The sequence below is a fragment of the Musa acuminata genome, chromosome BXJ2-9 (genome assembly GCF_036884655.1).
Source record: "Musa acuminata AAA Group cultivar baxijiao chromosome BXJ2-9, Cavendish_Baxijiao_AAA, whole genome shotgun sequence".
NCBI lineage: Eukaryota > Viridiplantae > Streptophyta > Magnoliopsida > Zingiberales > Musaceae > Musa > Musa acuminata.
This window is the reverse complement of record NC_088346.1, coordinates 46,115,281-46,134,678: the sequence shown is the minus strand read 5'-3', so window position 1 is coordinate 46,134,678 and position 19,398 is coordinate 46,115,281. Positions and strand designations below refer to the sequence as shown.

At 37.6% G+C, this 19,398-nt stretch overlaps 2 protein-coding genes across 4 annotated transcripts; both read left to right on the top strand.

Moving 5' to 3' along the window:
* The first annotated feature begins 3,386 nt into the window (after positions 1 to 3,386).
* On the top strand, positions 3,387 to 5,712 carry LOC103999030 (probable L-type lectin-domain containing receptor kinase S.5). Its single transcript, XM_009420663.3, has 2 exons — positions 3,387 to 4,681; positions 4,747 to 5,712. The coding sequence occupies exons 1-2, from the start codon at positions 3,394 to 3,396 to the stop codon at positions 5,583 to 5,585; spliced, it is 2,127 nt and encodes a 708-aa protein (XP_009418938.3). The 5' UTR covers positions 3,387 to 3,393; the 3' UTR covers positions 5,586 to 5,712.
* Positions 5,713 to 8,702: 2,990 nt separating this feature from the next.
* LOC135585332 (protein NETWORKED 1D-like) lies at positions 8,703 to 17,374 on the top strand. Of its 3 annotated transcripts, none has more exons than XM_065126839.1 (6): positions 8,703 to 9,335; positions 9,481 to 9,534; positions 9,741 to 10,046; positions 11,733 to 13,516; positions 13,839 to 15,731; positions 16,081 to 17,374. In XM_065126839.1, exons 3-6 carry the CDS (start codon positions 9,944 to 9,946, stop codon positions 17,179 to 17,181), a joined length of 4,881 nt encoding a protein of 1,626 aa, XP_064982911.1. In that variant the 5' UTR covers positions 8,703 to 9,335; positions 9,481 to 9,534; positions 9,741 to 9,943; the 3' UTR covers positions 17,182 to 17,374. The 3 variants fall into 3 exon arrangements, with proteins under 3 accessions (XP_064982911.1, XP_064982910.1, XP_064982912.1); XM_065126838.1 differs by having other exon boundaries at positions 9,421 to 9,534; XM_065126840.1 differs by lacking the exon at positions 9,481 to 9,534.
* The last annotated feature ends 2,024 nt before the right edge of the window (positions 17,375 to 19,398 follow it).

Below are 19,398 nucleotides of genomic sequence, written 5' to 3'. Positions count from 1 at the left end.
GTAATGGGTGATCCAAAATGTAGCTATGAGCTGTGCTTGTAGAAATATATCTTAACAAAGTAGTGAGAGTATCAATTTTGGCACTCTCTACCATCAAAGCTTAACATATTATAGTCCATATGGAAAATAGAGCAGTATGATATTTAGCTGAACTAAATGAAAGGTATAAGTTGGATTAGTAGAAACTTATGATCATGAGAAAGTAATAAAATAACAAAATTGAAATAAAAGTTATTGGATATTTTCAATAACTTGGGAGAATTTTTAGTCAAAGATGGCTACATCACAGGATAAAGTTGAATCTAATTTGTTATAGGATTTAAAGAACAGAAGTCATGAATTGGAGTAGGATTAAAATATGAGGTCATGTGATTTTGCCAATTTCTTATGGCCGATCAATTGTCACCCAACACGTTTCATGTTTTTTATCTAATCAAAATATTTTTTATTCCACTCATTTTTTTTTTACATGTTTGGTCTCTTCAAACTCTTCATTTTTTATGGATAATTTATCAAAAGGCTCCTAATAATAAAGTTTTCTCATATAATGAGAGGGTATTTTTAAAATACCAATAATACCCTTCAACTCAAGTCTGATATTTTTTTATTGGATTGGGTGGGTTGATTCAAACCCGATCGATCCAAGGGTTGGTTTGGTTTGGTTTGAATCTCGATTTAGGTCAAATCCATTTGGGTTGGATCTTACGAAGTGAATCAGGTCGGGTTTAAGATACTTAACAAGGGAGTCACACGAGAGTTACATTAAATGAGTACAACCTTAGTGTAGGCAACGATGACCGATACTCCTCTCCGGTGATGAATGATAGTAACAAATGACGATGACATCCCCCCTTTTTGGCATCAACTTCATCGATGACCTTATCTCCTCTCCAGTTTGAAATAATAGTATTTTTATCGATGGCTATCACATCATCGAACACTGAGTTAGTCCTTTCTTCTCCTCTAGCATGTTGAACGAGGCATCTGACTTCATTGACGACATCATCAAGCATCGCAGCCGTTGGCATCATTGAGCGTGGATCTCTGCTCCTCTTCGACGATATCAAAGGCAGTGATCCATGATAAGTTTAAGTATCATATCAAAGGATCGATCGAGTCAATTGGCATCAATTGATCGACATATATCAAGAAGTCAAGTGTCTCTTGCCCACCAATATACGATTCGTATCTTCTCCCATTTCCATCACTCTCCTTCCTCTTTCTCTCAACTCGGTATAACGATACGAGCACGTACTACTCGGTATAGGAAATCCACTAAATTTCCTAGAAGGCCTTTCTTTTTTTTTCTTCTTCTTTTTTTTTGTTATAAAAACCTTTTGTCAATCTTATAACTTTCATATACATTACCCCCTTTACAATATATATTTTATCTTATATTAAGTATTTATTTATTAAAAATAGGTACAAAAATTCAAGAAAATATCACCTGTTGATTTAGACCGTCTTCATCCTACTATTATAGAGAAAACTACTAGTAATGAATAAAAGATAAAGGTAATAAAATATCCTCAACAAGAAGCATCATAAGTTAATCATGTAATTCACATTGCTCGATTTGTATGATTATTATACTAATTGATTTTATTTATTTTAAGCAATGATTGCATGATATTTGTGATGAAGTAGATGGATCACTTGTTAATGGACAAACAAATGAAATTTAGCCAAATGGACATGCTATTATTTAGGATCCAAATTGTTAATGATATATTTGACGATTATTATTGTGTGGCAAGGCACACAATAATAAAATATTATGAAATATTAAAAATATTATTTTTTATTATTAAATATTAAAATATTATGAGAGATTTGAACTTATGAAATATTAAAAATATTATTATTGTTATTATCCTGTATGATGGCCTCTGTTCTTATCCAAATTATTTGACAATATAATGTCATGTTGGTAATTGGATTAATGTTAATGTGAATTATTTTCATGTCATATTGGTAATTTATTTGGTTTGTGAATTGCTTCAATGTTATTATGAACAAGTATTTCTATCTTAATACATTGTATATATTTATCATGTTTCTCAATTGTGTATTAGGATGATTCACTTTTGAAATAAAATACTTATGATTGAATATGTGATAATTATAATTCGAGTATGACTCAAGTGTAACCCGAGTATAATCGGAGTATAAATCTAATGTAAATAAAGAGATTATCCTCAAACCAATTCAATTTTTTTCAAAACTATCATAACATGTTTAGCATTATTTTTATTTTATATTTTAAAGCCATTAAATATCGTAATAATAGATTTCTACATTGAATATCTGATTGAGTGTAACTCAAGTGTAAATCATCGAGTTATCTCTAATCATATTCAAAATTTTGTAAAACTATCATAACATGATCATAACATATTTACTATCATTTTTTATTTTAGGATGCTAAATTGTCTAACTAGGGGATGTGTGAGATCAAATCTATTATTGAATGTAATGTAAGTATTACTCGAATATAATTCTACTAATTTTTTCTAAACATATTGAAACTTCTCTATAACAATCATAACATAATTCTAATATATTTTATTATCATTTTCTATAATTTATTTTTTTTAGATGATTTTAGAATTTATTTTTTATAAAAATATACTATAATTTTGAACGATACCATCACCCCAAGTCAATAGAGCACTGAGTACGGTATTATCACTTGTCTAGGGGTACTATCGCTATTATTATAGTGTTACATTAGGGATTTGAAATAAACTATTATAATATATATAATCGATTGAAACTTATTGAAAACTACTAGTCATAATTCTAAGTTGATTGGTAATAATTTTTTTAATTTTTTTTGATAATTTTAATATAATTAGTAGAATTTATCATGCAGTGATCCGATTATTAAATTATAATTCTTATCCTATCCGTAACTCGAGTGTAACTCAAGTTAAAATTTACTCAAATCAGAATCAAATTCTCCTGCATTATTATTATGACATGATTCTAAGCTAATTAATAGTAATTTTTAATTTTAAATACTTTTAATGTAATTAATAAAATTTGACATTCGAATATTTAGATCATAATCCTATTTTTTTATAAGTAAAGTTGATGTTGTGGATGTGATCTTAATTTTTATCATTTAATCTGTAATCATGTGGATATTAAACTTTTCCATGACCAGATCAACAAAATGACTAACCCTTTAAACTGAAGTAATGCTACCATAAATTAATCTGCAAGCATGCTAAATAAATTAATCTATTATAAGAGAGAAGACTACCACAAAAAAGAAGTCTGCCTTAGTAGTCAACGAAATAATTTCGTTGACTTGGTCGGCGTTATACCCAACATGTGTCCTCTGTTTTACAGGAGAAGGAATAGCCACTGAATGCAATCAATGCACCGATGAGACGCACGCCGCCGGCTTTCTTCGTCCTCCGCAACGCCGTCGTCGTCGTCTGGCTCCTCTTCCACTTCCAGGTGGCTGACCTCCAACAGGTCGTCACGACCACCACCAGCTACGAGACCTACTCCATCTCTTCCTTCAACGACGTCGCCAATGGCACCACGCTCCTCATGCTCAAGGACGCCGGCTACGGCCAAGGCGCGCTCCAGGTCACCCCCTTTGGCCTCAACTACTCAGCTCACCTCGCCAACAAGTCCGGCCGCATCGTCTTTACCATCCCGTTCAAGCTGTGGGAAGGCGACGACGACGCCTCCAACTCAGTCGCCTCCTTCAACACCGACTTCGACGTCATCATCTATCGCCCGGGCGGTGCCGTCCCCGGCGAGGGATTCGCCTTCGTCATCCTCCCATCTCTTGATGCTCCGCCGTCCGGGAGCGAGCGCGGCTTCCTTGGTCTCACCAACGCCACCCTCGATGGTAACCCCGACAACCATCTCGTGGCCATCGAGTTCGACACCGTTAAGCAGTCATATGACCCCAACGACAACCATGTCGGACTTAACGTCAACAGCGTCGTCTCCGACGTCGCTGCCGAGGTCGACATCCCGATCGCCCCTGTTAACGTCACCAACTACACCGTGTGGGTGGACTACGACGGGATAGGACGCGCCGTGTCTGTGTACATGGCGGTTTCCGGCACGCCGAAGCCATTTGTTCCGGTCCTCAACACGTCGCTCGACCTTAGCCGTCACGTCCGTCGATATTCCTACTTCGGCTTTTCCGCCTCCACGGGCGCCACCTACGAGCTTAACTGTGTGCTTTCATGGAATCTGAAGGTGCAGAATCTCTCCAAGCTGCAGGACCTCCCGAAGCGGTATGACGACGGTGCTACAGCAAGAGGGAAACTAAGTCTCAAGATAGCAGCGCCACTAGGTGCGACTGTAGCACTCGCAAGTTTACTTGCGGGGCTGTACGTGAGAAGGTGGAGGAGGCAGAAGGCGCAAGAGGAGCGGAGCGAGATGGTGGCGAACGCTCTGAGGCGTCTCCCGGGGATGCCAAGGGAGTTCGATATCGGGGAGTTGAAGAAGGCCACCGGCAACTTCGATGAGAAGATGAAGCTGGGGCAAGGCGGGTTTGGGGTGGTTTACAGAGGCATGCTGCCCGGGGAAGACACCGAGGTGGCCGTCAAGAAGTTCTTGAGGGACAGGACCAAGGGATTGGATGACTTCCTCTCCGAGCTAACCGTCATCAATCGCCTCCGGCATAAGAATCTTGTTCCTCTGCTTGGTACGTCTTCCCCCTTCTCTCTCTCTCTCTCCCTCTCCCCCCTCAACAGACTCTGTCGGCCGCAGGGTGGTGCCACAGAAACGGGGCGCTGCTGCTCGTCTACGAGTTCATGTCGAACGGCAGCCTCGACCAACACTTATTCGGCAATGCGAAAACGCTTCCGGTGCTCGGTTGGTACCGCCGCTACACCATCATCGCCGGCGCCGCCAACGCCCTCCACTACCTTCACCACGAGTACAACCCCATGGTCGTGCACAGGGACATCAAGGCCTCCAACATAATGCTCGACGCCACCTTCAACGCCCGCCTCGGCGATTTCGGTCTCGCCCGCACCCTCGACGCCTACAAGACCTCCGTCACCGACCACGGCGTCGTCGGCACCAGAGGCTACATCGCCAGCGAGTGCTGCATCACCCACAAGTTCACCCGCGAGTCCGACGTCTACGCCTTCGGCGCCGTGGTCCTCGAGGTCGTCTGTGGGCGCCGCCCGCTGTGCCGCGTCGCCGGCTTCGATCTCCTCGCCGACTGGGTGTGGAGCCTCCACGGGGAGGGGCGGATACTGGACGCCATGGACGCCAGGCTAGGCAGCGAGTACGTGGCGGAGGACGCGAAGAGACTGCTGCTCCTGGGGCTTGCTTGCAGCCACCCTCTTCCGGGGGCACGACCAAAGACCCACGCGATTGTACAGATCATGTCGAGATCAGTGGCGCCGCCGGAGGTGCCGTCGAACAAACCAGCATTTGTGTGGCCACCGGAGGGTCCGATCGTAGCGGAGGATTGCGACGCCATGTCGAGCACGTCGGCCGGTGCGGCGGCAGTGACGACGACATCTAATTGCAGTAATGCACGAGCGACGCCGGCGAGCAGCCTCGAAGTGCAAGTGGGAGAGATTGGCTATATATAACATGGATTCAAACATATTGGGCTCCAATCAATAAGAACATGGATTCAAACATAGATCATCCAGCCCACATTTGGAGAAATCATCAGTAATACACATTGATATTGATAGTAGTATACTAATCAGATTCTTATAAGTCAATCTTAATCTTATTCATTTCGTACGTGAGACTAATCAAGAGTATTATAATTAAGAACATAAGATTATTGATAATCCAATAAATTGTTTTTATCATGGTATCACAGTAAGTGCAGCTCTGTTCAATTAGCTCTGTTTGGTTATAGTATTTTATGACCAGAACTTGGCAGAATGATCAGTATCTGAAAGGCCTGCAGCTCCTCATGCAAAGATTAAAGGTTTGATCTGAACTTCCATAACTCTGTGATGCTATGTAAAAGAATAATAATGTTCCCATCTTTCTATTGTTCTCATCAGAGACTCCAAAAAGTTGTGAACAGTGTAGAAGACCTTTGTGCTTGGATTACTTACATACTCATCCACTCCACCATGTCTGTACTTCAATGACACACCAAAAAGAGAACATTACATTACTAGAAGGAAAAAGAAAGGTGGAGAAAGGATGGCAGGGAAGAGAAGAAGAATATTATCTTAGTCTATAGTTTTATCAGGAAAGACCAATACATCACAAAAAGGTGAAGACAAGAATAATGATCTCCTGTTCTATGGTTATATATATCAGTAAAGAAACAACAATACATTACAAGAAGGAGAAAGGTATAGGGAGAGAGAGAGAGAGAGAGAAGACCAATGATCTCCTTGTTCTACAGTTTCATCAGAATAAAAATAAATAAATCAATACAACACAAAAAGAAGGAAGATGGAAAGCAGGACAAGATCTGCTGGGTGATGGAGTCACTGTTATAGGGTCGGTGCTGGTCCCAGCTCTCTCTTGGTCTGTCCATGGCGATGATGAGATGGGTTGTCACTGCAATCATCCCAAAAAGCACCATGATACAACAACAGGATACCTTCATGTCCATTCTTTTCCCCTCCTTTTTGGATTCTCGACTCTTTTTGCAGACATATGGGGGCATGATGAGGAAGAAGGCAGATAGGTTGTGCATGAGACTGGCAGATTGCTCATTGCAAAGAAGCTGTGGTTCAAGAAATTTCCTTTGTGATTGATTGACTGACCAGTGTAACACTGCAAAATTATGATAGTATAGAAAGATCATTTCTCATATAATTTCTTTATCATATCAGTAAATCTATCTAAGTTTATTATATATATATATATATATATATATATATATATATATATATATATCTTAAGAATGTAAATTGATAAATAATATAATAAAATTATGATAAAAAAATATAAAACTTTGAGATTTCATTTGGTAAATTTTTAATCCACAAACCAAAGACTATTCATTTTAGAAGATGTTAGATAGGTTGACTGATAAGCACAACAACAACAAAAATGATATTGATTAGCATTGTAAAAATATAGTTAAATTATAGTGGTGGTTTATAATGATATAAAGATCAAATATATACTCATTATTTATGGTTCATGTAAATTTAGGTTTACTATATTGGACCACTAAATCTATCATCTTTACCCCCACATAAATGCAGAAGGCTGCAGATAAAGCACCTTGATTTGTGATCCTTGCTTTCATTTTTGGCCTTAGGATAAAGATCAGAGGGTTGTCAAGAATTTGCAATGGGGTTAGGTGATAAATAGGCTTTCATGTATGAGACTTGGACATAAGTACATATATAATAGCATATTGTGAGGTTGAATCTAAGCATAGCAAGCAAAGATATTTGGTGAGATAAAATAAAGCCCCTAACTAAGAAATAAGGAGGGAGGGAGAGAGAGAGAGAGTAATCAAACTTTAAGTATAATGGGAAATATAATAAAAAAATACAATAAAAATAGGAAAAGATAGACATAATAAAATTCTATAAAAATTAAGATAAACCTAACATGAAATCAGTACATGTCTCATTGGATTGTCTCAACAATTGTCACTTTCCTTGTGCAGTATCTATCAATTGTCTCTGTGATGATTCTGTGGACATTCCTTCCATGACATGACATATTTTTTAGGTGAATGCAAATGATTACAAAAAACAAGCCATAATATCCCAATAAGTCATTTCTTGTGATGCTTATTCTATCATTTCATTTGAAGAACTCTATGTTTAATTTTCTCATGTATCATTTGACATGACAATTTAATGAAAGGTATGGTATATTGGTGTCAATTAGGAAACATTAGACATTTGATTTATTCCACATAAGATGGATGACAAGTTGGAAATACATGAAACATGACAAAGAAAATGGGGGGCTTATCTTTGAAGAAAATGGAGAACCAACTTAATGTTTAAGAAATGAAGAATATTTGTCCCCAAAAACCTTAAAATTTGATAAAGAAAAAGCATAGAGTTAGAGAAAGATTCAAATACACAAAATTACTCCTACAAAGAAGAGATTATTTTTATAATTCAAATAATGGTCATCTAGATCATAAATGAATAATCTCATCCTCAGACAAAATCTAATATACGCGAATACACATATTTAAATATTTAATCTCTAGAAATTATTAACCTATTAAAGATTTAAATATTTTTATCTTAAAAATCCAAAGAGGGTTTTGCTTCATTTGAATTTATAGATCACATATAATCAGGTCAGTAGTAAAAACATAAATGATATATATACATGTACATTGCACAAAAATCATAACATATTTCTAATTTGGTATATATAACGTACAATATTCATTGGCAAATTATAAGAGCATGATTAACTTCATCAGGAAGTAGCCATGCAACTCCACATCATTTGACCAACTGATATGTTGATGACAGCAAACAATTGAAAGATCCATAATACTCTCATGCAACCAATTTGCAATACTCTTCACATTGATCTTGGAAAATTTATAGACAAGAAATATATATATACATATATATATATCACAACCACACATATCCTAAGAATAAAGTGAGACATCTCTACTAGTGATTTAATGCACTTATGAAGCATGTGCAGTACTAATAATGATAGACTTGTAGTGTGTAGAGCTACATGTGAGGAGGTGGTTATATGTAGCTATGCCTTTATTCACTGCAGTATTCCCAGCTGTAATCCCCAATCCCTGTCTCAATTCCCACAAATCTACCAACTTTGGCTTCCAAAATTCCATGCCACTTCCTTAACTCTTCTGCCATTCCCCTTAATTGTTTGTCTTCTACTCTCTCTTTCTTTCCCCTTATTTTAGTTCCTCCTGTGCTTTCCTTGCCTCCCCCTCCCTTTCTTCTTGCCAGAGCAAAAGAATATAACAGAGCAGCATCTTGAAGAGGAGGAGGGAGAGAGTGAGGGCACATGGGATGAGAGTGGATGAAGAGAGCAGCTGGATCTTTCTGCACGGCCGCTGCTTGATGATGTTAGAAAGGGAAAAAAAAAGGCTCTTTTTTCATGGTTTGATCATGAGTTTCCAGAAAGATTGCTTCTTGCATTGTTTTGTTGGCTGACCTGCGGTTGTGGGAAAAATGCGATCTTGCTGCGTTCTTTTTTCTCTTGGCGATCGGACCATTTCTTTGGGATTCTTTTGGCTTGGTGGGATTGATTTCTCTGATTCGTGAGGGTTCAGCGTCGGTAGGGTGTAGATCATTGTAGGAACTGTTCTTTTTCCCGGTTGCTATTTGAGCCTTCGGGGTGAGGAATCGTCGAGGATCGAGCTCCTGTCTTTGCCTCGGTTATTGTTTTGGGTGAGTTTGATTTGTCCGAGTATATTCAGTTGTTTTCTCTGATTTGTGTGTATAAAGTTGCAGAGTTACATTAGATCATGTTTAGGTGATGGATCTTATGCTTGGACTGGTTAAGTTCCTTAAAGATGTTCTTCGTTTGTTGTAGAAGTTAGGGTCTTGGGTTGTCTTGGAAGGTTGATTGCCTCTTGTCAACATCGAGGTGAGAGAAACATCATTTTCATCAATCTCTTTTCATCTCTGATAAATGCCTTTGTTGTTGTTTAGTATGTGGTTGGTATCAATCGATGATTTTTTTTTTCCCATCATGTTTGAGCATCAAATGTTGCTACCTTTGTTGTTCTTTAGTATGTAGTATCTGATATCACTTTCTTCTTCTTAAGCTGATCTCCATTTTGTTTTACTTAGGTGGTTCAAAATGCCTCCAAGTTGGAATATATGTCAGAGGTCTCTTCGTTTGCGTCACCAAATTTGGTGTTAGCTTTAGTTGGGTGTCTGGTGAAACTGTTTCAGCTCTTGTTCTGTGTTGGATCTTTTTGTTCTTTGTATTTGTCCAACGACATTGCCATTTGAGATAGAAGCTGGCAGTAGTAGCCGTCTTGCCTGGAATCATGGCCACACTCTCACATGCTGAATCCAGACGCTTGTATTCGTGGTGGTGGGATAGTCATATCAGCCCAAAACACTCCAAATGGCTTCAGGATAACCTTGCAGGTATGTATATGATTCTCCTCCTTGACTCCTGTCAGGGACAAATTTATCCGATTTGATGTTTTAATTAAAGTTTACATCAAAATTTCTAACCTCTGCATTTTAAGCATACACTGAGGTTTCATTTGAGTCTGAGATGCTGAATGCTGCATAATTTTTTCAGTTGAGACCCTCCAAAATCTAATGCATGAGGAGAATATCAACCATATTTTTTTCTTCATTAATGAAAATGAAACCACTGCACAAATAGTGGGACTACTGTTTTTTGCATTGAGAGGCTTTGGATGGATGTGTAGGAGACTAGTTATTATCATTCGTCATGCATCATATGCTTTCTTCATCTCGTTGAATAAAAGTACACCTTTTGCATAAAAATGTCTGTTCATTGCCTGTTTATAGCAATTAGATAACTTAGCACTGCTAATTGTAACTTTGGTGAACCTATACTAATGTTATTTATCTCTCATTTGATACCAGATGAATGGGACAGAATTATTATATTGTATGTTACGTTGGAGAAAGTTACCTTCACTTTTTTCAAAATTTGAGGTCCCTGGTCCAAGTGTAATAATCTATTTTTTTTCTTCCAATATTGTAAAAATTGTTCCAGTCTCCAATGCTCACAACCAGCCTAGCATAAGATATTCAACTTTCCATAATAAAATATTATGTGGCATCATTTAATTCAGCAAATGTGACCTTGGTTTCATGATCTAATATTCTTAATTAGGTGGAAAAAAATATAGAGTTACAAATATACATAAATAGTAAATGATCTTATTCCTTTTACATGTCAATTTAGTGACCCTTTGTAGCATAGCCTTTCATAATTCTTTTGACCCTTTTATTCTATTTTTATATATGCTTAGACTTTTGGTCCTGGTCATTGTAGGATTTCACATTTTGAAAAACAAACAATCTGTAATTTAGTAAAATTTAATATATAGACATGCCGATAGGCAACTATGTCAGAAGGTATTCTTTTGTCTCCTCATATTTTTGTATAGCAGCTTGTTTTATTCCTTCTTAAGAGGAATTCTCAAAAAAGTAGCTCTGTGCATTATGCACAAATCTCATGCAGAGATCTTATAGTACTAGTGAAAAGCTTTTGGTTTTCCTGGATATTGATCTCAGTCCTGGGCAATCCATTGGTTATTTCAGGACAAATTAACCATCTCTAGCACTAATGTTTAAAGACAAAAGCAAAGGTCCTTCAAGTCTAAGCATGAATTGTCAATCATGATTATATGATGTATTATGATAAATTTTAGATTGCTGTATTCACTAGATTTTGCTGATTTAAGTTGATATTGCCAGACAAGAGTGTGCTTTCTGTTCTTTGAAATTCTTGTATAAAATAATTGTAGTTGGCTTTCTCTCCATATATGCTTATGTATAATGAGGATGATGCTCTCTAGTTATGGCAGGTACCAGTTCATCCAATATTATACTGTTACAAATTGACTTAGCCTATTTTGCTTATATCAAGTATAACAAAGACATCTTGATTGTGCTGTTCAGTCAATCCTTTAGCTTATTAGCTCCCCTGTACTAGTCCCACTTAGCTCACTAAATCAACAAATGGTTATCTTTGACAATATGTCTCCCAGTAATAAATCTTTTCTCTATGTTTTCTCACCATAGATGATGAAAATTATTGATTTCACACATTGACACTAACCTGTGCAGATATTGATGATAAGGTCAAAGCTATGATCAGGCTTATAGAAGAAGATGCTGATTCCTTTGCCCAAAGAGCAGAAATGTACTATAAGAAACGCCCTGAGCTTATGAAACTGGTGGAGGAATTTTACCGAGCATACCGTGCTTTAGCAGAACGATATGATCATTCTACTGGGGCACTTCGTCAGGCTCACAGAACTATAGCAGAAGCATTTCCTAACCAAATTCCGCTTGAACTTTTTGATGAGTGTGTAACCCCAGATGCAGGGACAAATACCCACCAAATGCCTCAAGGAATTATTCACCCAGATGGTCTACAGGTTGATCTGCTAGGCTTGTTATTGCATGATAACACAATGAAATTGAATGAAGCTTGTTCTGGAGTAACCAAGGTAACAACAAATGAAGCCTGTTTGAAGCAGTTGGATCAAATGTTTGAAACTAGTGAGGAAGCAACTGGTACAAACTTTGCAGCAGGGAGGGAAGGAAAATTTTCAGAATATAAATTACTTCAGAAAGAAATTTCCAGGTTGTCAAAGGAAAACCAGGATCTGAAGAAACAACTGACTTCAGAATCAGCACGTGCTGATATAAATGAAAATGAAGTTCAAAGCTTAAAAGAGACCAACTCCAAGGTAAAATCTGAAAAAGATGACTCTCAGACTCGATACCAAGAATCCATGATAAGAGTATCTTGCTTGGAAGATGAAATTTCTCGCACCAAACAAGACCTTAAGAAGCTTAATGATGAGATGCTAATGGAATCTTCGTGTTTAAGCAGTGCCAAGGAACGGACTCTTGTCTTGGATAAGGCTAATCAATCATTACAGTTGGAGCTTGACATCCTAAAGCAGAAAATAAAGCAACAACAGGAGGAGCTTAAGAAGAAGGGACAGGACCTGGAAACTCTCAAAACCTCTTTGCAAGATGAACTCCAAAGAAATTTCAAGGCTGAAATGGCTTATCAGTCCATGGAAAAGAAGCATAAAGAAACTAAGGAGGAGATGAGGCATCTGGAACTGGAGCTTAAAAGCAAACTCGAAAAGCTGCAGGATATGGAGATTGAACTCGAGAATATTAGGGAGGAGAATGTGAGCTTCAGTGAACAAAATCTTTCATCTGCTCTGACAATAATGAATATGCAGGATGAGATAATTTCTCTTATGGATCTGAAAAGGAAACTTGAAGATGAAGCTGATCTTCATATAGAGGAAAAGGAATCTCTTGAGCTTGAGCTATATCGTCTTAAAAAGGACAGAAATGATTTGGAACAGAAGTATCATTTGCTAACAGACGAAATACAATCAGTCAATTTAAGTGTAGGATCCCTTCAGGCACTGATAAAGGAATTGAGAGATGGAAACCTCAAGTTGAAAGATACAATCAAGAAAAACGAGGATGAAAAAAATCTTTATCTACATAAGCTAAACCATATGCAAGCAGTATCACAGAAGAATACAGCATTGGAAGCTTCCCTTTTGGATGCAAATAATGACCTAGTGAGACTAAGAGTGAAAATAAAAGAATTAGAGGACTTCTCTGCTCATCTCCGCTGCAGGATTTCTGTGCATCTAGCTGAAAAGGCTGCGCTTTTGTCCCAAATAGAGGCTGCTGCTCAGAATATGGAGAATCTTTCCAGGAAAAATATATTCTTGGAGAATTCCTTATCTGACATGAGTGTGGAACTTGAATATTTGAGAGAAAAGCTGAAAGGTGCAGAAGAGTCCTGCGATTCTCTTCATGATGAGAAATCTGCTCATCTTTCAGAAAAGATCACCCTCATGTCTCAGGTAATTTTCAAGTGTCATTTCTTTCACCTTCAAACTCCTAGGTATTTGATTTGGATATCTACTGTCATGACCCCTCAAACTGGATATCTACTGTCATGACCCACCCAGTTAGATGGAAAATTGAGCCTAGAACCACATGATGAAAAATTATTAAGTCTAAGTTGATTGTAGAAGGCTCTTCTCGCACTACATATCATCACAACCATCCTCTCACTTCCCGTGTGGGATTACATCAGGGTGCAATATGTTCTTCGAAGTCTGAGATTATTTTAAGCTTCCAGATTTTGTCTTTGATTTAATATGCAATTCTTGTTTGCATCAGGTAGAAAGCTTTAAACAGAGTCTTCAGAACTTGGTAGGCAGGTATCAAGAGTTAGAAGTGAAATGCTCAAATATAGAGAGGGAGAAAGATTCGAGTCTTCATCATGTGGCAGAGCTGCAAGAGTTATTAAGACTAGAAAAGGAAGAACATGACATCCTTGTTCAGTCTAGCAAGAGTCAGCTGAATGCATTGGCAGATCAGATACATCTCCTTCAGGAAGAAGGTAGGCAAAGGGAGGAGAATTTTGAAATGGAACAGCACAAAATCATAAACGCTCAGGTTGAAATTTTCATCTTACACAGATGCTTATGTGACATGAAAGAGGAGAATCTGAATCTTTTATTTGGATCTCAGAAACATAAAGAGGCATTGAGCTGCGCAGAGAAACTTATTCTGGAGCTTGAGCAACAATGCCTGACACAAGAGAAAAAGATAAAATCTTTAATGGAGCATAACAAGAAACTGAGGGAGTGGATTTATCTAATAATAAAGTCACTCAAGGTGGATCTCGAACATGCTACTTTCGATGAAACTGAAGATGAGTTGCTTTTGCAGCTTGTTTTTAACGAAATTCAACAGTTGCTGCATACTATTTCAGAGGCCCACGATGAAAAGCAACATTTGCTTCTTGAGAAATCAGTTGTTGTCACCCTTCTGGAGCAGTTTGGGAAGTATGTTGCAGATCTGAGAGCAGAAAAGGCTGCTCTTGAGAAAGAATCTAAACTAAAACTAGAAAATTTAACACTGCTAAAAAGCAAGAATGATGAATTCCTCGAGATACATGAACTTATGAGGAAGGAGATGCATGTCAGCAACCAACGGGAGGAAGCACTGGAAGTTGAAGTAGATCTTCTTTTCAGACAGCTCACATATATCCAGGAGTCTCACAGCAAATTACAGATTGAATTCTCCAAGGTATTTGAGGAAAACAATTTAATGTGTAAGAAACTTTATGACTTGAGAGAAGAAAAGGTCAAGCTGGAAGAGGAGAACACTATTTTCCTTAGAGATGTTATGTCCTTGGACTACCTGTCTGTGATGCTTAGGAGTCTTAATTCAGAGAGAGCATTATCACTACAGCTACTAAGTAATGAAACAAATTATTTCCGTGGGTTGAAAATCAAGCTGGAACAGGAGATCTCACTAATTAATGGAAAGTGTTCAATGCTTGAAGTTGAAAACACACATCTCAAGGAATCATTTGCTTACTTGAAAGAGTGCAGAAGAAGTTTGTCAGAAGACCAACATGATGTTCACAGTGCACGAAGTGCCAGGAGAGAACTGAATCTTGACACAGTAGAAAATTCTTCAATCAAGAAGGATATGGAGTTGTCACAGGCAAACCAGAGCTTGAAAACAGCACAATACATGAACCCAGAGTTGCATAGAAACCTTAATGATCCGAAGTTGGATGTTGATGAGGCTAAGGTGACCAGAGAAGAAACAGAGAAGATTTCCAGCTTATTGGATGTTTTTGCAGTTGAGGAAATTGAGAATGAATGTCTTCAGCAAGAAAATAAGGTGTTGAAATGCGAACTTGGTAAATTGCAGAACAATGTTGAGGAGCTACTGCATGATATTCAGTGGGAAGCAATCAATGCAGTAGTATATAAAGAAAAGGTACTTGAATTGATACATAAAAGTGAAAACGTCGTGACTAGTATTACGGTACAAAAGAAAGTTTTACAAGAGGAAATGACACTAAGAAATTTGACAGTTCATGAGTTGGAGAAAAAAATGTGTGTCCTTGAAGGAGAAAATAAAGGACTGAGGGCTGACTTGAATGCATATTCACTGTTTTTGGGATCCTTGTGGGATGATATTGTGATCCTGGAAGAGCTTACAATTTCCCTTGCAAGGCGCCATTCTACATCAATCAATCAGAAAAATGAGGTACTCCTTTCTCTAGAAAATGAGAAACTTACTGATTCTAATTGTCTAATTGAAAAAATTAATTGCATTTGTTAACCAAAATTGTTACTATATTGACTATTGTGTTTGGGACTCTTTCACTCCCAAAAATACAAGATTTCATTCTTAAGATCCAAAAAGATTTAAGAAGAAAACCATTAATTTTATTCAATGGATTTGCCTTGGTTTTATAACCCAGTTAGGAGTAGTTTCAGAAATCCTTTCAAAATTGAAGTTCAGTTGTGTATAAACCAACAATACAATTTAGCACAAAAAAAACTAAGGAAACTCTGTAAGTATTCATTTTGAATGAACTCCATTGTATATTCAGGATGATGAGATTGCGGCTTGTCCTTATACCATGAGCTGTCAAAAACGGAGTCAGGATCATAGTGCTATGACACCTCCAGGACTTCTAAGACTGCAATATTTTCATAACAAGATTAAAGTGCTGCAGGAGGTCATGATGAATACCGGGAATGTCCTAGAGCTGGAAAGGTTGGATTCAAGTGCTAGTTTGGAGACTGCATGGAAACAAATTGAACTGCTAAAGTCAAAGGGAATTCCGGACAATGAAATCACTAAATCAAAATACGAACAAATTATGAAAGATATACAGCTTGATATTGTTCTAAATTCTTCTCGATATGGGAATGACATTCTTTCTCATGGACATAGAAGAGCTAGAGGAACTGATGAAGCCACCAGTGAGATGCTTGAACTATGGGGGACATCTGAAGAGGGATGCAGCAACCAAAAGCAGAAAAGTCCCTTGATATTCGAGAACAGTATGGCACATTATCAGATTGAAGAGGTGGAGGGCAAGTACACTTCAGATGAATTGGTAGCTGAGAAAGAGTTGGCAGTTGACAAGCTAGAGTTGTCCCGAAAGTTGGAGCCCCACTTGGAATGGAACAGAAGGGTCGTAGAAAGACTTTTTTCTGATGCTCAGAGGTTGTTGCTTCTTCAATCAAGCATACAGGAACTCCAGAGTAATATGGAAATTTCTGAAAAGATCAACCAGCCTACCAGATCTGAGTTCAATACTTTCAAGGGACAATTGAAAGAAGCTGAGGGAACCATAACAAAGCTCATTGATGTGAACAGTAAGTTGACAAAGAAAGTGGAAGACTATTCTGCATCACCTGACAATTATGCTGAGAAAAAAGATAGTGTGAGCAAAAGACACAAGCAAATTTCTGATCGGGCAAGAAAGGTCTCTGAGAAAATTGGAAGGTTGGAATTGGAGATGCAGAAAATTCAATATAATTTGCTGAAATTTGAGGAAGAGCTCCCGAGTAAGAGAGCAAGGTTTGTCAAAAGAAGATCAAGGGTTCGTTTAAGAGAATACCTATATGGAAGGAGAAACAGTAGGAGACAAAACGAAGGCTCTTCCTGTGGCTGTATGAGGCCAACAGGAAATAGTGACTAACTCTCTTTCATGTTGCTTTTACCACTTTGCATCCTGTCTGATGTAAAAAAGAATGTTTTTATGTTGGTTTTTACTTGAAATCTGAACTGCAATCTCTTATGGATGATTAGCAACTAATTTGATAAGAGGTTGTCCATGGTAGGCTTAATCTGTATAAGCTGCTCATGGAAATTTACCTCTGTATGTTTTAGTATGTGACAAGAGTTAACAGCTTTTTGCATTTATTTCTCATTAGAATCTCTTGAAGCTCTACTAATTTTCCCAAAAATTGGAATTTGTAATGCATTTTTTTTCTTGTGTTCAAGAATACTGCACAATTTTTTTGAGGCAATACTATTCTTCCTTTTTGACAACCAATCTAGTACATGTTATCCTGCTCTCCCAGAAAATGATTGGATTCCAGTGTCCTTTTGGATAACCATTTGGTACTTAATTGGTAAGCATTTGAAATCCTTCCATCTCAATTACTGTCCTTTTTGAAAGAATCTAATATACAGACCCTAGCTGTCATGAATGGAACCTTTTCTATCCTCATATTTTTCTAATTTTCTAAATTTTTCTTCTCCTGCAACTCAACCACCACTTCTACCCAGCAGAGGTACCACCAGCACATTCAAGCTGAGGTTCGAAGAATTCTCTTTTTTGTTGCAAGTATTAGTTAGGCATCTAAAGTATGCTTCTAGATTTAATGTTGTAGCATTAGCTTGGTGGCTCATTCATGAGGACAGACTAGCTGATATGGTTATTGTTTGTTTTTTGTAAACATCAAATTGTGGATGCCTGGACGAAGTTGGCTCCTACTGCACTTCGAATCTTGCCAAAAAGTGCTGTTCCAAGCACATGCAAAACTTTAGTGATACATGCATCTGCCAATCATAATGTTCTCATATGAGCTCCAGCAATGACAGGCCACTGTTGTTGTTGTTATTATTATTATTATTATTATTATTATTATTATTATTATTATACCTTTTTGTCATTCTCATTTGCATCAGGGACTAAGTAGTGCAAAAGTTGTGAAAATAAGATTATGAAGTTATTTTTCTACAAAATAGAGCCTCATATTGAGTTCATCTATCTTGCACACCTGACACTTAGCATATGCCATTTAAATGCTTCCTTATCTATTAAAAGAGCTGGTTATTATTTTTTCTGAAGGATTGAAACCAGTGTTGTTGTTGCCTCCCTTCTTTCTTATTTAATTTTAGGTCTATGTTTGACAAGCTATCATTCCTCATAACAGTAAGCACCATGTTAAATGAGTTCTATTCAACTTTGTTGTTAAAGAACTTTTTTCCACCCTTTTGCTATACTGTTCAGTTCTTGATAGTGTGGCATTTCAATCTACATTATCTATTTTTTATGCTCCAAAACAGTTGGACATCATCTATTGCAATTCACAAAATTTCCTTCTTGTTTGTTTGTATATATTTGCAAACCTTTTCATTCTAATACTACTGTCTAGAAATTATGCTTGAAACAATGAAAGCAATTTCTCCATACACTGGGCAATATCAGATCAACTCTTAGATGAACAGGAAAGAGTTTATTGGTGCAAGATATGTTTGCTTCTTGTACTCATGCTTATTGTTACCTTCATCCTTGTGCTGTAGACTAAATACTGCTTTCTATTACTAGTCAAGCTTTGGAAGGTCTTTTAAACCCTTGTTCTGCAATCTATATGCTTGCTAGCTGTAAGTCCTTAAATTTCCATCTTTCCCCTTTGTTCTATCATCAACTAGATCAGTGAACATTGTCTGGTGATACTAATTCAATGATGGGCCTTTAGAGTAGTTTCTGCTACATTAAATCATCAGGGGAACTGATTAGTATAATGTTGCATGCCATCTTTAGGGCTTCCCCTTTACCACTTTGTATTTGTGTGGACTATACTGAGTAGTAGGGCCCTTCAACCACCTTCTAATGGCAACAACAGGCTCTAACATTTCAGAGAGTTATCAGACCCAACTCATACCTGCAAACAGTGACATGGTGTTGGCAGACACAATCATGTGGCTTATGGACCTATGTTCAAAATATGATAAAGCCTTTTCTACCTGCTTCCTGAAGTGCCAAATGATTCAAGAACTTCCAAGCTGCATGGAATGTAGAGATTAGGAACCTAATAGTATGCTGAAATTTTGGGTTTTTCATCCTCTTTTTTTTTCCCAACCAGTTGCTTTTAGATTTAAAAGTTTCAGGAGAGGAAGATGTGCA

What these genes read in the sequence shown, in the direction of transcription:
- LOC103999030 (XM_009420663.3), top strand. Translation starts at nt 3,394, where the DNA reads ATGAGACGCACGCCGCCGGCTTTCTTCGTCCTCCGCAACGCCGTCGTC. An exon ending in GAATCTTGTTCCTCTGCTTG is followed by an intron (nt 4,682 to 4,746) that starts GTACGTCTTCCC and finishes TGTCGGCCGCAG; the next exon opens with GGTGGTGCCACAGAAACGGG.
- LOC135585332 (XM_065126840.1), top strand. Translation starts at nt 9,944, where the DNA reads ATGGCCACACTCTCACATGCTGAATCCAGACGCTTGTATTCGTGGTGG. An exon ending in AGATCACCCTCATGTCTCAG is followed by an intron (nt 13,517 to 13,838) that starts GTAATTTTCAAG and finishes TGTTTGCATCAG; the next exon opens with GTAGAAAGCTTTAAACAGAG. An exon ending in CAATCAATCAGAAAAATGAG is followed by an intron (nt 15,732 to 16,080) that starts GTACTCCTTTCT and finishes TTGTATATTCAG; the next exon opens with GATGATGAGATTGCGGCTTG.